Source organism: Mirounga angustirostris, unplaced genomic scaffold, assembly GCF_029215605.1.
Source record: "Mirounga angustirostris isolate CCGP_5_RB_7025 unplaced genomic scaffold, mMirAng1.0.hap1 SCAF_12, whole genome shotgun sequence".
Classification (NCBI taxonomy): Eukaryota; Metazoa; Chordata; class Mammalia; order Carnivora; family Phocidae; genus Mirounga; species Mirounga angustirostris.
The window spans coordinates 21201650-21221430 of NW_026991720.1; the positions used below are offsets into that span (position 1 = coordinate 21201650).

Here is a 19781-nt window from a genome sequence, read left to right on the forward strand (position 1 = left end):
ACATTGCTAGTGGGAATGAAAATGGTACAGATGATATAGAACATAGCTTGGCAGTTCCTCAAAAAGTTAAACATAGAATTACTACATGACCCAAAAGTTCTACTCCTACATATATACTCACAAGAAGTGAAAAAAGGTATTCAAACAAACACTTGTAAACAAATGTTCAGAGCAGCGCTACTCACAATGGTCAAAAGGTAGAAACAACCCAAATGTCTATCAACTAATAAATGAAGAACAAAATGAAGTAATTCTATAAAATGGAATACTATTCAGCCATAAAAAGGAATGGAGTACTGATACATGCTATGACATGGACGAACCTCAAAAACATGCTAAGTGAAAGAAGTCAGACATAACAGGTTATGTACTGAATGATTCCATTTATACGAAATATCCAGAACAGGTAAATCCATAGAGGTAGAAAGCAGATTAATAATTACCAGAAGCTGTGTTAAGGAGAAAAGGAGAGACTACTTAATGGGTACCACAGGTCCTTATGGAGTGATTAAAAATATTTTGGAACTAGACCGATAGTTGCACAACACCGTGAATGTATCAAATGCCACTGACTTGCACATTTTAAAATGGTCAATTTTATGTTATGTGACTTTTACCTCAATAAAAGAATGAAGCTGATGTTGACATGAAAGATGATGATGATGATGATGATGATGATGATGATGATGATAAAATCAGAGTGAATATTTTGTGAGCACTAACTCCCTTGTCTGGTACATTGCTTGGATTTTTATATTCATTCTCTCATTTTAGTAGGAGTAAGAAATAGGAGTAGTATTTTAATAATAATTATCCTCTTTATCCTCATCATACAGATGAAGAAATTTTGGCTTAGAAAGGCTAATTAACTTTACCACCATTACAATGCTAATCAGTGGCAGACGTGACATTAAAATCAGTCAGTCTGACCGCTAATATTGTTGGTTGGCCGACCCAACCACCATTTTCAACCCAGTTCTTCCTAGCCACCTTCCAGCCAAAGGACAAATGCTGAGATGTAAGCAGAGATAAGTTCTGCTCTCCAAAACAAAATGCTACCACTGTGTAACCATGAAGAAAAAAATCAAGAGAATCTCAGAGACAACCAACTATAAGCCACTCAGCTTTCACCAGAAGCTGCCTAACTCTAGTTTTCTTGGGGAGGAGGCAGGGGGCGGGAGGGACCCGATTTATTTAACCCACTGTCAGACGACCTTCTGTTATTTGAAGTTAAAAGCGTCTCTACTGACTCACTGACTCCAGAGCCAAGGCTTTAACCACTACACCATAACAACTGTTTAGGTTTATATACTGTTTACATCTTAACTAGTGATTAAAATTTCTTTATTATCGGATGCCTGGGTGGCTCGGTTGGTTGGACGACTGCCTTCGGCTCAGGTCATGATCCTCAAGTCCCAGGATCAAATCGCGCATCGGGCTCCCTGCTCAGCAGGGAGTCTGCTTCTCCCTCTGACCCTCCCGCCTCTCATGCTCTCTCTCTCTCTCACATAAATAAAATCTTAAAAAAATTTTTCTTTATTATCAAAATTGCCATAGAAAAATTAAGATTGCTATTTTTTAGTCATTGATCCTTTTTATCCATATCAAAGTAATAGGTATTACATAGTAACATGATTTTTGGGAATTCAAAGTTTCTTAGGAATACAACTGTATGTTAGAGAACAGACTACACAGGTAAGCAAGGGAGTATTCACATCTCTGTCTTTCTCATTAACCCATACTCCCTTCTCCTTCCTTTCTCTAGTTACCGTTTTTTTTTTTTTTTTTAAAGATTTTATTTGACAGAGAGAGACACAGCGAGAGAGGGAACACAAGCAGGGGAGTGGGAGAGGGAGAAGCAGGCCTCCCGCCAAGCAGGGAGCCCAATGTGGGGCTCGATCCCAGGACCCCGGGACCATGACCTGAGCCGAAGGCAGACGCTTAACGACTGAGCCACCCAGGTGCCCCTCTCTAGTTAACCTTTGAAGTCTCAGTTTAGAAGTCAGCCTCCCCTGACAACTGGTTAGGTACAATGTTGTAACTAATAAAAATGGGTTTTTATACAATCTGTTGTACACCATGCACCACCCTGTATATAATACCCCTAAATCCCCAAGTATTTCTTGCATATATATATAATTTTATTCATAACCAAACAGAATTTGTTATTAAAAAGTTACATAAGGGGGCACCTGGGTGGCTCAGTCAGTTGAGCGCCCAACTCTTGATTTTGGTTCAGGTCATGATCTTGGGGGTTGTGAGATGGGAGCCCTGCGGCGGGCTCCACACTGACTGTGGAGCCTGCTTAAGATTCTCTGTCTCCTTCTCCCTCTCCCTCTGCCTCTCCCTGCCCTGCTCATGTGCATTCTCTCTGGTTAAAAAAAAAAAAAGTTACACAAGTAAAATGTAAACTCTCTAATCTGAAGCAAACACAATGGTCTGATAGAAACACAACTCAGGGAAAAATTTTAACTTTCGGGGCACCTGGCTGGCTCAATTGGTAAGCATGTGACTCTTATCTCAGGGTCGGGAGTTACAAGCCCCAAGTTGGGTGTGGAGCCTTCTTTAAAAAAAAAAAAAAGAAAAACTGAAACAAACCAAATGTTTTGGAAAACCCAAGTTAAGTTAGTCTGATACATTCATGCAATAAAATATTTTTAAAATTTTAATGTTTAATCACATTTTTACTTTATTTATGAATTTTATAATTTTCATTTTTCCAACTCGAGCATAAATGCTGAGTAGTGTTACTACTAAACAGTGTTGTCCCATAATTCAATAGGTTTTCATTATTTTTAATTTGGAGAAACAAGTGCTGTAGATATAGCAATAAAAGCTAAAAAAAATAAAGTTCATTAAGCACCAACATTTTAGGGGCGCTGGGTGGCTCAGTCATTAAGCGTCTGCCTTAGTCTCAGGTCACGATCCTAGGGTCCTGAAATCAAGCCCGACATCGGGCTCCCTGCTTGGCCGGAAGCCTGCTTCTCCCTCTCCCACTCCCCCTGCTTGTGTTCCTGCTCTCGCTATCTCTCTCCATCAAATAAATAAGTAAAATCTTAAAAAAAAAAAACACCAATATATTTTTAAAAAACCCCAACATTTTAGAAAAACTATTTTAGAACTTATCATAGGGGGTTAAGGGCAGGCTGCCCCAAGATGGGCCACTTTGATATAAAGATTATTTTGAGTTAAAAGTAATCAAAACCCAGCAGATGCAAGAAAAGCTCTCTGCCTCCCCCTCAACTGCTAAGCTGGGAAAAAGAGCTATTAACAGAGGCTCCCCTTCACCTAAGGAACTTAACTGCAGAACTCCAAAACCTTGTTTTTCCAAACATCTCCTTTCACCTTCTTACTAATGAACTTTCTCCCCTTTGTATCCTTAGAACCTACCCCTTGCCTTCGCTCATGTAAGCTTCGTGTTGCCTCACTGTCTTTGGAATTTCATGTCTGCGTTGGACTCCCCATATGTACACCTATTAAATTTGATTTTCTCCTGTTAATCTGTCTCATGGCAATTTGATTCTAGGTCCAGCTAGAAGGAACACCGTGCAGAGGAAGGTCTTCCTCCTTGATACTATGTATCAACCTTTGAATTTTAAATAGGTAAGTATCAATGTATTAATTTTAAAATAAAACATAATGCATCACAATCTCTTTTCCAAAAGGGGGCAGTACACACAGAAAATCAAAGAACTATCACAATGGTTTGTAATTCAGCCACAGAATTAAGCAAGCAATGAAAAAGGAAAATTTTACTCTTCAAAACTTGTTCACAATTTCAGTCTTGAGATATTTTTTCAAAGTGAGGTGATTTTTAAAATCTTTTTTTTTTTTTTAATTTTTATTTATTTGAGACAGAGAGAATGAGAGAGAGAGAGCACACGAGAGGGGGGAGGGTCAGAGGGAGAAGCAGACTCCCTGCCGAGCAGGGAGCCCAATGCGGGACTCGATCCTGGGACTCCAGGATCATGACCTGAGCCAAAGGCAGTCGCTTAACCAACTGAGCCACCCAGGCGCCCTTTAAAAATCCTTTTTAATCATAAAAATAATTACAATTTATAAGGAATAGGGAGGGTGATACAAAGGAAGAAAATGGGACAGTGGAGCTAGTGGTAGGAGCACTTACTTTAGAGCTTCAGATGGGTTTAGCAATGAAAGTGCTTCAAGGGTGCTTAAAGGATGAAACAGAGTGTATTATTAGTTTCCTCAAACTGCCATAACAAATTAGCACAAACTTGGTGGTTTAAAACACAGAAACTTATTCTCTCACAGTTCTGGAGCCCAGAAGCCTGAAATCAAGGTGCTGGCAGGACCACTTCCCTCTGAAAGCTCTAGGAGAGGATCCTTCTTTTCCTCTTCCAGTATCTAGTAGCTCCTGGTGTTCTTGGCTCGTGGCACTGTAACTCCAATCTGCCTCCATGTTCACATGGCCTTCTTCCTGGTACCTTTCTGTGTTGAACAAAGATACTCCTCATTGGATTTAGGGCCTGAACTAATCCAGGATGATCTCACCTTGAGATATTTAACGTAATTACATCTGCTAAGATCTTAAGGTCACATTTTGGGATTCCATTTCAGGGGGGTCACTACTCACCCTACTACACAGAACCAGCAAGGTCAAATGGTATGTGTTGAGAGGTAGGCCCTCACCAGGGCATTCTATGCTATCATAAGGAGTTTGAATTATAAACACAATGGAATCTATTAAACACAATGGAAAGCCAAGATCTGATTAACATTAAACACACACACACAGTGTGCTTTGCGGAGAATAAATCAGAGGAACTGACAGACCAGTTATATGTTGTTACAGTAATTCAAGCAAGAGATGAGATGAAGATTTGGACTAGAATGGTATGGAGATGAAGAGGATTAGACAGTTCTGACATATTTTGGAGACAGAACAAATGGAATTTAGTGATAGTTGGATGTAGGAAGGGGAGGGGAGGTATCAAGGGTGATGATTTAGCTTCTAACTCAAGTAACAGGGTAGTTGGGAATATCATTTACTCTAATCGAAAGGAGGCAAAGAAACAGGTGGCATGGAAATAAGACTAGGAAAGTCCAGATCCATATCTGTGTATGTCTTAGGCTGTGTAATAAATCACCTCAGTATCTGAAAACAACAGTGATTTATGCGGTTTTAAGATTCTGTGAGTTCAATGGACAGTTCTTCCAGTGGTAGCTCCTGGACTCAATCATGTTGCTGTATCATCTGGTAGACCGACTGAAGAAGTGGACTTAGTTGGGGTGGAAGTGAGGAAGCTGAACTTTGCTGGGATGATTGAGCCTCTCAAGGAGGCTCAAGGAGGTCAGGTGGGCTTTCTTCAGAGCACTGTGCTCTCAGACTTCTAAGAGAGAGCAGAGCTACAAAACCTCTTGAGGCCTTGCTCAGAAGCTGCAACAACATTTTCACAGAATTTCCTGGTAGTCAAAGCAAGTCACAAGGCCAGTCAGGATTTATAAGTTAGGGGAATAGACTGCCCATCTTGCTGAAGAAGAGCTGTAACATCTGACCATATTATGAAATCTGGACTCTATTCCAGGTGGAGTAGAGAAACACAAAAGAGTTTTAAGGTGTGGAGCAACAAGAACAAAATCAATACCCATTCAGGATAAGAAACCTTCAGAAAACTATACAAAAAGGGCAACTTTCTCAACTGATAGAGGACATCTATAAAATATCTGTAGCCAGCATCATACTTAATAAAGATTCCCCCCAATATTAGGAGAGAAGGAAAGTTGGAGCCAGGGGGGAATAATACAGAAGATGAGAAAATATTTGCAAATCAAATATCTGATAAAGAACTTATATACAAAACTTCAAAAAAAACCTCAAGATTCAATAATAAGAAAACAACCAAATTTTAAAATGGACAAACCTTTGAATAGCCATTTCACCAAAGAACATTTAGGGAAGGCAAAACAGGCATATGAGAAGATGGTCAACATCACTAATCATTTTTACAATGCAAATTAGAACCACAAACACTTGTAACATTACTTTTCATTGCATCTTTATTTGTAATAGCCAAAAACTAGAAACAATCTAATGTCCATCAACAAGTAATTGGATAAAGTGATATGTAAGACATAAGAGAATTCAGCTAGGCAACAAAAATGGATAAATTATTGACACAAACAATACAGATGAATTTCAAGGTATCTTTGAATGAAATCAGACAAAAGAAATACATACTATATTTCTCCATTTACATAAAATCCTAGAAAATGTAAATCAATCAATAGTGAAAGAACACAGACTGGTGGTTGCCGAGAGATGGGGATGGAGGTAGGTGAGACAAATTAAAAGGAGATATAAGAAACTTCTGGGGTAGTAGATATGTCTAATATTTTAAGTGTGGTGGTACTTTTGAGGGTATATGGATTAAAATTTTTCAACTTGTACACTAAAAAGTGAAGTTTATTGTATGTCAATTATAACTTAATAGCTATTTTAAAAGTTACAAAAGTTAGTATTAAGAAAATGAGTAAGGGGCGCCTGGGTGGCTCAGTCGGTTAAGCGTCCAACTCTTGGTTTTGGCTCAGATCATGATCTCATGGTACCTGAGATCAAGCCCCAGTTGTTGGGCTCCGTGCTCAGCAGAAGTCTGCTTGAATATTCTCTCTCCCTCGACCCCTCCCCTCACTTGCGCTCTCATGCACATGCTCTCTCTCTCTCTCTAAAATAAATCTTTAAAAAAATGAATAAGCAAGCCACAGACTTAGAGAAAATATTTGTAATACATAACTAAGAATTTATATCCAGAAAACATAAGCAATTCCTACAACTCAATAATAAAAAAAGTAAACAGCTCCATTTTTTAAAGAGTAAAGAATTCACAAAAAAGATAAATGAATAGCCAATAAGCAAATGGAAAAAAGTTCTTAAATCATTAGTCATCGGGGCACCTGGGTGGCTCAGTTGGTTAAGCGACTGCCTTCGGCTCAGGTCATGATCCTGGAGTCCCTGGATCAAGTCCCGCATCGGGCTCCCTGCTCGGCAGGGAGTCTGCTTCTCCCTCTGACCCTCCTGACCCTCCCCACTCTCATGTGCTCTCTCTCTCAAATAAATAAATAAAATCTTTAAAAATAAAAAATAAAAAATAAAAAAATAAAAATAAAAATAAATCATTAGTCATCAAAGAATTATAAATTAAAACCACTTCACACCAACAATAATCACTAAAATTAAAATGTGTGTCAATGCCAAATGTTGGTGAGGCTGTGAAGCAACTGGGAGTCTGATAATTTCATAGAAAATAATATATCCCTACCTTACAATGCAGTAATTCTACCTCTAGATATATATCCAAAAGAATAAAAAATACATTATTAGTTGTAAAATCTTCGAAAAGAATGCACACACAAGCTTTATTTATAATCACCAAAAACTGAAACAATGGAAATGTTCATCAACAGAAGGATGTGTAAACAAATTATGCTATAGGTTGCCTGGGTGGCTCAGTCGGTTGAGCATCTGACTCTTGGTTTCAGCTTAGGTCATGATCTCATGGTTGTGAGATTAAGCCCCATGTTAGGCTCCATGTTCAGCAGGAGTCTGCTTGGATATTCTCTCTCCTTCTGCCCCTTCCCCCACTCTCACTCTCTCTCTCTAAAAAATAAATAAATCTTCAAAAAAAAACAGATTATGGTATATCCACAGAACAGAATGGTATTCTATAATGAAAAGAATGTAATACTGATGCAAGCAAAAACATGGATAAACATGAAAAACACTGAGCATAAAAAGCCATGTATAAGAGTATGTATATGCACATATATATACTCTATGTCTCAGTTTATATTAAATTTTAGAATTGGCAATAACTAATCTATGCCAAGAGTCTAAACAGTGATTGCCTCTGGGTGGAGGGTGGGAGAGATAGGGATTCACTGGTAAGAGACAGAAAGGATCCTTCTGAGGGGATAGAAACATTTTATATCTTGATAGAGGTGTGAATTATATTTATGTGTGCATTTTTCAAAATGAATACTGTACACTTAAGGTCCAGGTAAATTATATTAGTTAAAAATGTATTATACAATATAAACAATGCTCCTTTTACAAATTTGGACAAAATACCATTAAGACACTTAATAAATTTACTGGTATCCTAGTTGTATACTAGAAATTATACTGAAATGCATATATTTCCTTCCTCACTTTGTACTTATTCCCATAATATTCTTGTTATGATTCAAAGAATAACCTGAATATACTACAAAAACAAAAGCATACACCCACCCACCACACACACCCCAACTGTATTAAATAATCACTAAAGTTTCTCTGACCTGCTTAAATTATATAAAAAGAAGAATGCTTGTTGTTTGTTAAACAATTTTAACTGACTTCTCTGGCCCCAGAAAGCAAAGGATATTACCTAAAATCATACTTTTACTTAAATTACCTCAGAAGGAGCTTATAATTTTAATAGAAGAGTTATGATCTAATCTTTCTTAAAGCAATTATCAAGACATGTGTTACTAAACATACATTTTATCCAACGCTAGTATATTTGCCAGTCACCTTGAAAAACAGATTTTCCATGGCAGTATTAGTAACTCCAATAAAACGTTCTGATGAGGGAACAGGGTGCAATTACAATCTTAAAGTATTTATGGGGTTTTCATTCATGCTATATTTACTTCCTACCAGCACAGATGATTCCAAATTAAAAGCTATGTTTTCTCATTAGGTCTCAAAATATGTGTGGTCTACCACAATGAAAATGGCTTTAATTTAAACTTAAAAACAGATTTTAGAAGTATAAGAATGAAATATAAAAGAAATTAAAAACCCACCATCCTGATATAACCACTACCACCATTTTGGTAATAATTCAGTTTAACACTCTATGCACACACTCACACAGACACATTCTTTACGTAAGTGGAATATTATATATGCTATTTTTAATGGGCATAACTTTTTAAGTAATTGTTTTGTTTTCTCTTTTTCCTCCCTCATCTCTTCTTCTCACCAATGCTAACACTCAGACGTGTATCCTTTCATATCTTTATCTGAGCTCACTGCATCACATACAAATATACATACATAACCACATATACACATACATACATATCTACATACTGGTGAAAGAGAGTCATTATTCAGGTAAACAAGAGTAGGATCTTATTATGCTTCTCTGCATCATGCTTTTCTCATTTTATGGTGGAAATCCCTCCAAGTTAACTGGTATAAAGCCAGTTCATTTTATTTAATGGTTAACAATATCCCATGAAAAATGTATTCTAGCATTCCCCTATAGATGAGTATTCTTTTTCTCCCCAGAATTACATTACTCAAGAATTGCTGTATTCAAAACTTGTATACATCTAACATACTTACCCTTTTATTTCTAAGAGGCAAAGTCCTGGGAAGGACTGAGTAGGACAAATAAATGTACTCTCCCTATCAATGGCCCTTGCCAGATATTATTCAAAAAGATTGTAATAATTCAGATTTTCAATTTCAGATTTCACAATGTATAGGTACTCTTCTTCCCAAATCCCTGCAGCAATGAGTGTTATTATTCTTTGAAGTGTCTCTTATATAAGCTAGACATTTTAAACAATCTATTGGTTGAAAAAGAAAAAAACTATAAAACCTTGATATGATATGAAAAAGAAATATATGAAGGTACAGAATACGTGAGTGCACAGAGGCAAATGCTGGTGGGAAGGGCATGCTCACAGAAAGAAGGGGAGCCAAAAGGCTGTGAAGTAGGTCCTCGCTCCAAAGCTTTCAGTATGGGGCTAAGTGCACTCATAGAGCAGACACAACAGCAGCAATAGGAAAGTAAAGTTGGGGAACCATGAAAGTTGAAGACAGTTGAGTATATTAGGGTTTTCCAGAGAAACAGAAGAGAAATAGGCTATATAGAAAGATATATAAGAGATTTATTATGGAAATGGGCTCACATAATTATGGAGGCTGAGAAATCCCATGATAACGCAATCTCCAAACTGGAGAACCAAGAAAGTGACTCCTCCAATCCCAGGCAAGCCTTGAGATAACTGCAGTCTGGCTGACCCCTTGACTGCAACCTCAAAGAGACCCTGAGCTAGAACCACCCAGCTAAGCCACTCTTAGATCCCTGACCCTCAGTAACAATGTGAAATAATAAATGCCTGTTTTTAACTGCTAAGTTTGGGGTACTTAATTACACAGCAATAGATAATATAGCATCCAAGGCCAAAATAAATATTAACAGTTCCATTTATTAAGTAGTTAGGTCCAAACAACTAATAAGGATTTACGTACTGACAACTTAGTAGCCATTTGAAAAAACAATAGACATAAATTAAAAGAAAAATATTTGTACTTCATTCCTAGATAAATATAATTACTTACTAATGTGATATGTGTGCCTGCCTGTTGGACACTGCACAAAGACTCAAACATTTGAATTAGACTGGAATCTAATTCCAAACCACATTGATTTTCTACATAATACTTGTGGTTTTGTTTTTTTTTTTTAGTCACAGCAAACACAAAATTCCCAGCTTTGCCTTGACACCACTGAAAGGGAAATACAGAAATTAGTAAAACAGAATGCTACTTTTTCAAGGATCTTACAATCTAATGAGGAAAACACACACTAACAACTAAACACAACACAAAGTAGAATGAAAGGAGTCCCATGATTCTATGATAGATACAAAACAAGTATTTCTATCAAAAAAAAAAAAGAGATTTGATGTTAACTAGTAATAGAGTAATACTTCCATTTACCCACCACCTTCAGAAAAAGACTTCCAGATAATACAAAATACAAAATTTAGAAATCCAGAAATAAAACACTTAAGAGTACATGATAACCCTAAAGCCTTATTTTTATGTATGAAGAAACACAATTCTAGAAAGGTGAACTCTCTCTGACCCTAGTTTCCATAGAGTCAATGGCAGATTACTTACAACAATATGTGATAGAGACAGAAGGCATATAAAACATGAGAGAATATAAAAACAAGAAGCTTCCCTACCTTTTCTTCCTTGTCAAAAATAGTACCCAGTCAGAAGAGAAAAGAGAGGCAATATTCATCTTTTGTATTTGCTTATGTGTTAGCAAAAGGCTTAAAAATGTATACATATGATCTTACATTTTTCAAAGTGCTTTCATAGTCAGTTTTCCTCACTTGGGCAACCACCACCCAGTCAAAAGCTTCCAAAATCTCTTGCCAGGATTATTGCAATAGCACTTTTCACCTCTTAATACATTATTTATTTTGTGTATTGTCTCTCTCCTCAAAAAATAAGCTCTATGAGGGTAGAAATATGATTGTGTCCTGCTTATACCTCACTGATTTTCCTCAAACACCTACAAGAGAATCTGACAAACAGCAGCCACTAAATTTGTACATATTGAACTGAATGAATGAGAGCTACAGACAAAAGGTGAGAACGTACTGCAGGCATAATTTCTAGTCCCTGGTGTACCAAACCTTCTCCCAGTCAGTCAAACACTAATCCAGGTGCTGCTATGAAGGAATTATGATAGATATAATTAAGGTTCCAAATCAGTTCATTTTAATTAAAACAGAGATTATCTGGGTGGGCCTGACCTAATCGTGAGTCTTTTAACTCTTAGTCTAGAGATCAGGGACAAGAAGAAGTCAGAAATTCAAAGCACAAGAGGGAATCAATGCATGATTGCTCACTTGAAAATGAAGGGGGCCATGTGGCAAGGAATGTGGGCAGGGTCTAGGAACTAAGAATAGCTCTTAGCTGACAGCCAGCAAGAAAATGGCGACTCCATTCCTATAACCACAAGAAACTGAATTCTGACAACAGCAAAGCTCATTTTTCTCCAGAGCCAGCAGATGAGAACTCCGCCAATACCTGGATTTCAGCCTTGTGATACCCTAAGCAAAGAGCCCCACACCGCCATGCTGGACTTAATCCTGTGCAACTGTAAGCTAGTAAGCAGCTTGCAACTAAATTTGTGATCTGTTATACAACAAAAGCAAAATAATACAAAGGGACCTATCATAATGAGGACAATGTTAAAATCACATACCACACAAGGCTTTAAGATTTACAATCAACTTCATCAGAATTAGAATAAAAGCTCCAATCAGAATCATCTCCAATAGAATTGCATAATGATTAGCCTAGTGACAAAATTTTAGAATAAAAGGTAAGTTTAATTGGGTCCTTTTTGGCAAAATTTCAATGGGTAGAGAAATGAGGACAAGAATGAAAACCATTATTACTTTATTTTTCCAGTAAGTAACATTAAGGAAGGTGTGCAATATCTACTGAAATATACACACTAAATATAGAGTATTAATCCATTTTTCCAATAAATACCTCCTAAATGTTACACTTTTGTTTTTCTATTTGTTACTTAGATTTTTCTATCTTTTCCTTCATGACCCCTATGTCAGATGGCCATTAATATGCCTATCTTTTATAGCTCTGATCCGTACACACAAAGTTACTTCCAGGTGCTGAAACCTGAGGAAATAACCAAATAGAGTAACATTATAACCAAAGTAGATTCTAGGAAAGACCCCCCAAGACCTAAAATTTTATCACAATGATTTCAGTTTTTCAGTATCCTCTTTTTTTTTTTCTGATTCTCAGATCTGTTCAAGACACGATAAATGAATTATTAGTTACCATACAGTCACTTCTCATTATTTGCGGATTCCTTATTTGTGAATTCGCCTACTCACTAAAATTTATTTTCAGCACCAAAATCAATACTTGCAGCACTTCTATAGTCATTCCCAGACATGTGCATGTGCAGAGTGGCAAAAAATCTGAGTTGACCAAGGGACACTCTGCCTTCTTGGTTTAACTCTATTATACTATAAACAAATGTCCTTTTCACCATCTATGTAGTGCCACATCTTTAATACTTTTGTGCTTTCTGTTGGTGATCTTGCTGTCTAAAATGATCCCCAAGCAGAGTGCTGAAGTGATATCTAATGTTTTTAACCACAAGAAGGCTGTGATGTGCCTTACAGAGGAAATATGTGTCAGGCTGGGGCAGTGATGCCCCCTTGACAAAAGAATTCCAAAGAAGTTCCCTGGGCCCCAGGGGAATTTCAATCCCTCCTTCAGTGCCCACCTGGCTTGAAAAGTTCTAATGAAGAGGCCGCTGCACTCCTGCAGCAAAGGGAGCACCTAGAGCTTGTGAAACGTGAGTCCGGGGGTGCCACCTCTACATGAAGCATTTCACAGGACCTACACAAAGACATATGTGGGAAGTCTCTTAGAACATGTTCATTTTTCTCTGGCTAAATCTGAGTCAAAACCTTAGTTTCCTCAAGAGTCTGCCACGTGTCATCAGGCAGATCCTGAGAAAGACTGTGAAAACTCTCTGGGTTCCCCGTGGCAAGACTCACTCATATTGTGATCCATTCTCTCTGAACTCATTTCAAGCTTCATTCAGGCATGAGTTATAGTGCTATGGCTCTAAGTTCAATGTTAATGAATAAACAAAATATATATCAAATACAGTGCCTATAAACAGAAACACACATAAAGTAAGGTTATGTACTGATCAGTTGACAAAAATGTTATGACCAAAGACACAGAGGAATCTAACCCTGTATTTCCCCTGGGAGCAATGGCTCAGTATTCACTAGGTGCAGTGTTCATGGCAACTTTATAAGACATAACTATTGTGAATAACAGAATCAACTATCTATAAAACTGAAACACTTAGAAATAGAAATACTTGTCACAGTTTTAGGGCAGTAAAGTAGCTAGTATATGCACCAAATTCTTACAATTACCATATGGTCATGGTGGGGGGGAGTGGAACTTAGAATCACTAAAAACAAATATGGAGAAATATAGACAATTCCCATAATTATATACTGCCTTCAAAATACTGTTCCACAACAAATAAAGAAAATTTCACAGTAAAGAGGTTACCACAATTTCAGTAATAATAAAAAATTATATATAATTCATTGGTAAAACAAAAACTGAGTAAAAACAAACACACACCAAATTTGAGGGCTCAATTTAAGTAAAATGAAAAAGTGAATAAGAAAAACATGATTGAAAACACAATATATTCGGGGCACCTGGGTGGCTCAGTTGTTAAGCGTCTCCCTGCTCAGCGGGAAGCCTGCTTCTCCCTCTCCCACTCCCCCTGCTTGTGTTCCCTCTCTCGCTCTCTATGTCAAAAAAAAAAAAAAAAAAACTTAAAAAAAAAACAAAACCACAATGTATTCAACCTCAGGGTGTAGTAGGTGGGGGGTATGCACCAACAACATACACAATGTAAGTCCACCAACATATGCAAAAAGGCTTGAATATAAACAGGCAAATGCAAATTAAAAGCATAGTGAGTTGGGGTGCCTGGGTGGCTCAGTCGGTTAAGCGGCTGCCTTCAGCTCAGGTCATTGATCCCGGGGTCCTGGGATCGAGCCCCGCATCAGGCTCCCTGCTCAGTAGGGAGCCTGCTTCTCCCTCTGCCTCTGCCTGCTGCTCTGCCTACTTGTGCTCTCTCTGTCAAATAAATTAAAAAAAAAAACTTAAAAAAAAAAAAGGCATAGTGAATTCTAATGAAAGATCTAACAGACTGGCAAAACCTAAAAATCAGCCATAGAAGTGAAGGGGGGAATGCAATGCATAATAACTTTCATATGCTGTCAGTGAGAGTAAATTATACAGCCATTTTGTAAAACAGTTTTGCATTACCTGAACATACACATACCCTATGATCCAACAACTGAGCTCCAAGGCATATATCCTAAAGAAAATCTTGTACATGTGTACCAGGAGACAACATACAAAATTGTTCATAGCAGCCTAGTCATAATAGCAAAAAACTATAAAAAACTGAAAAGCCTATCAACTGCAAAATGGTAAGTACATTTTGGCATACTTATACACTGGAATACTATACAGTAATGAAAATTAAGGAACTATAATTATACTCAGCAACATTAATAAATACCATAATGAAAAGCAGATCAAGATTTATGAGTGATTCAATTTAGATTCATACAAAGTCAAAGCCAGATAAAACTTAAATCATAGCATATGTATAAACATACATATATAATATGGTAAGAAGATGCTTAACAAAGCATGAAATTATAGTTACTGGGGTTGAGTTAGAGGACAAATAGAAGATGGGGTGCACAAGAAGCTTCAGAAGGTCGTGGACATTTTATATTTCTAAAGACAGTTAATGAATAAATAGATATTTTATTATTCCTTATACATACATAAAAAGTATGAATATATATTCTTTGGATGTATATTTTGCAATGGAACATTTATTTTTAAAAAGATTTTATTTATTTATTTGAGAGAGAGCAAGCATGTGCACACATGCACATGAGCTGCGAGAGGGGCAGAGGAAGAGGGAGAGAGAGAGAGGCAGACTCCCTGCTGAGCACAGAGCCCAACTCGGGGCTTGATCTTAAGACCCTGAGATCATGACCTGAGCCAAAACCAAGATCAGACACTTAACTGACTGAGCCACCCAGGCGCCCCTGCAATAGAACATTTAGACACCAGGTGATCTCAAAGGTATGTATATATATATATACACTTGTATATATATAAAAGGAAAAATAAGTATAGAGATTAGGCTTCCAAAAATTACATTAGAATAAAAAAAATAAGTTTTGGGCACCTGGGTGGCTCAGTTGGTTAGGTGACCTGAGCCCTGGAGTCCCGGGATCGAGTCCCACATCGGGCTCCCTGCTCAGCAGGGAGTCTGCTTCTCCCTCTGACCCTCCTCCCTACTCATGCTCTCTCTCTATCATTCTCTCTCTCTCTCTCAATAAATAAATAAATAAATAATCTTTAAAAAAAAAATAAGTTTTACTTACCCATCTACTTTACCTATCAGAGCATGTATTCCCTCAAGGATATGGACATAGTAAGTTTTAATGCTTAAAGTATATAACTGAAAGAATGACTATTTTTATTTTTATTTTATTATTTTTTTATTTTTTTAAAGATTTTACTTATTTATTTGACAGAGAGAGAGACAGCGAGAGCAGGAACACAAGCAGGGGGAGTGGGAGAGGGAGAAGCAGGCTTCCCGCTGAGCAGGGAGCCCGATGTGGGACTCGATCCCAGGACCCTGGGATCATGACCTGAGCCGAAGGCAGATGCTTAACGACTGAGCCACCCAGGCGCCCGAAAGAATGACTATTTTTAAATTCAAATGACCTCAGACACCACTTGTCAAGGAAAGAATTTAGTTCATGGTCTTGACATCATCTAAATATACCACTTTAGTATAACAAACTATATTAAGTTTATTTTCCCTAAAAGGCAGTCACTGAGTCACTGAGTCAAAGTTCAACTTACTAACATTTCCTTAAACATTTACCGAATGACTGGAGTTTAAGTACAATAGAAGTCACAACCTCTGCTTAGATCAGCCCTCAGATCAGTTACTGCTCAAAACAGTAATGGCACCATAACCGGTTCTTTTCATTAATATTTTCCTCAAAAGGTATCAAGAAACTTAATCTTGCATCATTAGTAATGTAGAAAAAATACATATTAGATTTTAAATGCTCCAGTAGACAGGGGCACCTGGGTGGTTCAGTCGATTAAGCACCCGATTCTTGAATCATCTCAGGTCATGATCTCAGGGTTGTGAGATTGAGCCCTGTGTCGGGCTCCCATGCTCAGCACGGAATCTGCTTTAGATTCTCTTTCTCCCTCTCCCTCTGCTCATGTGCCCCCCTCAAAATAAATAAAATCTTTAAAAGTAAATAAATAAATACTCCAGTAGACAGAAGTAAAAAAGTCTATGCTTCATCAAACTCCACACTGCATTTGCCTATGAAATAAAAATTCTTCCAACATTTAAACAAACAAAAAAAAGGAAATAAAAGTCTATCTCACAATTTCAAAGACTGAGTAAGTTATTAATGGAGTCCAGATAACTCATGTCAATTAAATGCCTATTAAAATTTTGACTTCTAAATGGTATCAGGACCTACAATCTTACCTGGGGAGGATAGTTGCTCTCTGAAGACCACCTTGAAGATTGGTCATTTGGTTTATCCACTAAAATGTTCCTGAAATAAAGAAAATTATACAAATAATTAAAATAAGTGAATATGAATATGCAAAAAGAGGAATAATCTATCAGATGCTGAAATTATCATAAAGTTATATAATGTCTGTAACTTGAGCAAAAAGAAACAATAAAACAGAGTAAGAAACAGAAAAGTTCTAGTATATATAAGATTTAAAAAAATACGATAAAGGTAGCATTTCAAACAATGGAGAAAAGCAAGAAAAATACTTCTACTTCATACCCGAGTGACAAAGTGAACAGATATGTTTAGAAATTTAAGATAAAAAAAGAAAATAAAATACCTAAGAATAAATAAAATACTATTTACACATATTGGGTATGTTATTATATTGCATACAATTATATTGTTATATATTACATATATGTGTGTTATATATATTATATGCAATATCATGTACATATATGTATATGCATATAACCAATCTTTTAGATTAAGAAATTTTTTTTTAAGATTATTTATTTGAGAGAAAGAAAGCGTATGAGTGAGAGGAGGGACAGAGGGAGAAGGAGAGAGAAACTTTAGCAAACTCCACACTGAGCATGGAGCCTGACACAGGGCTCAATCTCATGACACTGAGAGATCGTGACCTAAGCCTAAACCAAGAGTCAGATGCTTAATAGATTGTGCCACCCAGGGACCCCTAAATTAAGAAGTCTTTAAAGCACAAGGTCAAAAACAGAACCGTGGGTAAAAAAAGGAAGTGATATAAGTAACTTTGGAAGATGGTGCTTTTGCTGGAAACCATAAGGCTAGAGAAAAATGGACCTATGCATAAAAACTGTACTGTATTTGATAAAGTTGTTTTTCACAGAGATATGGGTTAATTCTGAATCAGTTTACATGAATACTGGGGTTGAGCAATTAAGTAAATAGATGGTAGATGGTGGAATCAAGCTTCTCACTTTGGAGTGGAAAGTTATAGAAAAGCAAAGGGAGGAAGGTTAGAATGAACCCTGTGGTACTGGACATCACTTGAACTCATGTTTAGTTTAATATGGACACACATAAATAGATATGAAAATAATTATAGATATATATGTGCATGCATGCACAAACAACACACAAATATTATTTGCTAGCTCTGTTCACCAAGAGGGACTAGAAGTAGTGACACCCCAGTAGCAGTGAGTACACTCAGCACCCAGGTCTTGGTTTCTACCTAGCATTCCCCAATAAAAGAAAACAGGGATTCTCAGGCTGGTTCTAGAATTGGAACAGGTAATTCAGAAGATAAGCCTGGAGCACAGATTAAGAAATGAGAGAGATAGGGCGCCTGGGTGGCTCAGTTGGTTAAGCGACTGCCTTCGGCTCAGGTCATGATCCTGGAGTCCCTGGATCGAGTCCCGCATCGGGCTCCCTGCTCGGCAGGGAGTCTGCTTTGTCCTCTGACCCTATCCCCTCTCATGTGTTCTCTCTCTCTCAAATAAATAAATAAAATCTTAAAAAAAAAAAAAAAAAGAAATGAGATAAATTAGTTTGCCTAAATATACATACACCTAAGAAGTGCCAAACTATTATTTTCTTCAATGTACAGATAAAGAAATGAGAGAGATACATTAATTTGCCTAAATATACATACATCTAAGAAGTCAGGATTTTAACCTGAGGCAGTCTGACTCCAAAGCCAATGTTCTTAATTACTACACTATACAGCCTAAGAATTATTTCCACTTCTTGGAACTTACCTAAAAAATAATCCAGGGGATGTAAATAATCCACATTCATCACAACACAGTTTATAATAGCAAACTGTAAACAACCTAATTGTATTACAATCAGGAATTAGACAAATTATTACATACTTGTGTTACAGAATACCATGTACTCATGTTCTACAAGTTAACTTTAATGTCATTGGAAAATGTTCACTACAAAGTAACTGAAGAGAAAAAGTAGTTTATAGTAGATACGTGATGAATCAAGTGTTGTAAGTAATAATATTCATGCACGGAGAGAAAGACAAAGCATATACCAAATTGTCAATGCCACTTTCAATGATGAGATTACATGGACTTTTTTCCTTTTTTGTACTTTTCTAGCTTTCTAAAATTAACACATATTACTTTCATAATTAGTAAAAAAGGTGGATTTCTTTCTTAAAGATTTTATTGATTGACTGATTGATTGAGCATAACCAGGGGAAGGGGTAAAGGGAGAAGGAGAGAAAATCTCAAGCAGACTCTGTGCTGAGCAACAGAACCCGACACAGGGCTCAATCTCACAACCCTGAGATCATGATGTAAGCCAAAGAGTTGGACGCTCAACCAACGGAGCCACCCAGGTGCCCCAAAACAGTGTTTTAAGAATGAATTACAAAACACAAAATTGGAGGCACCTGGGTGGCTCAGTCGTTAAACGTCTGCCTTCGGCTCGGGTCGTGATCCCAGGATCCTGGGATCGAGCCCCGCATCGGGCTCCCTGCTCGGCGGGAAGCCTGCTTCTCCCTCTCCCACTCCCCTTGCTTGTGTTCCCTCTCTCGCTGTCTCTCCCTCTGAAATTTAAAAAAAAAAAAAAAAAAAAAAAAAATGAAGACAACCCTACATGAAAAAATACTATAGATCAAAGCTAAAGCTAAAAAACTAGGATTTTTTAAAAATCACTTTGACATGAATATTATAAAGCATGAAAGAAAATCTGATAAAGTGGGACCACAAAAATCATTCATGTTAATGAATGACATGAAGGAGCTAACCAGTCATAATGTGAAAAGTGAGCACACGGACCACTAAATG

The 19781-nt window shown here is 37.1% G+C and overlaps 1 protein-coding gene across 6 annotated transcripts in view; it reads right to left on the reverse strand.

Moving 5' to 3' along the window:
* MKLN1 (muskelin 1) overlaps positions 1-19781 on the reverse strand; it is a 326049-nt gene that overhangs the window by 108464 nt on the left and 197804 nt on the right. For 4 of the 6 annotated variants that reach the window (XM_054505195.2, XM_054505196.2, XM_064574936.1 and 1 more), the window contains one exon: positions 16956-17025. In XM_054505195.2, the coding sequence (XP_054361170.1) occupies positions 16956-17025 (70 nt within the window). Of the gene's footprint in view, positions 1-4270; positions 4450-13085; positions 13202-16955; positions 17026-19781 lie in introns of those variants that run through there. The other 2 variants (XM_045864253.3, XM_045864254.3) reach the window with 2 other exon arrangements.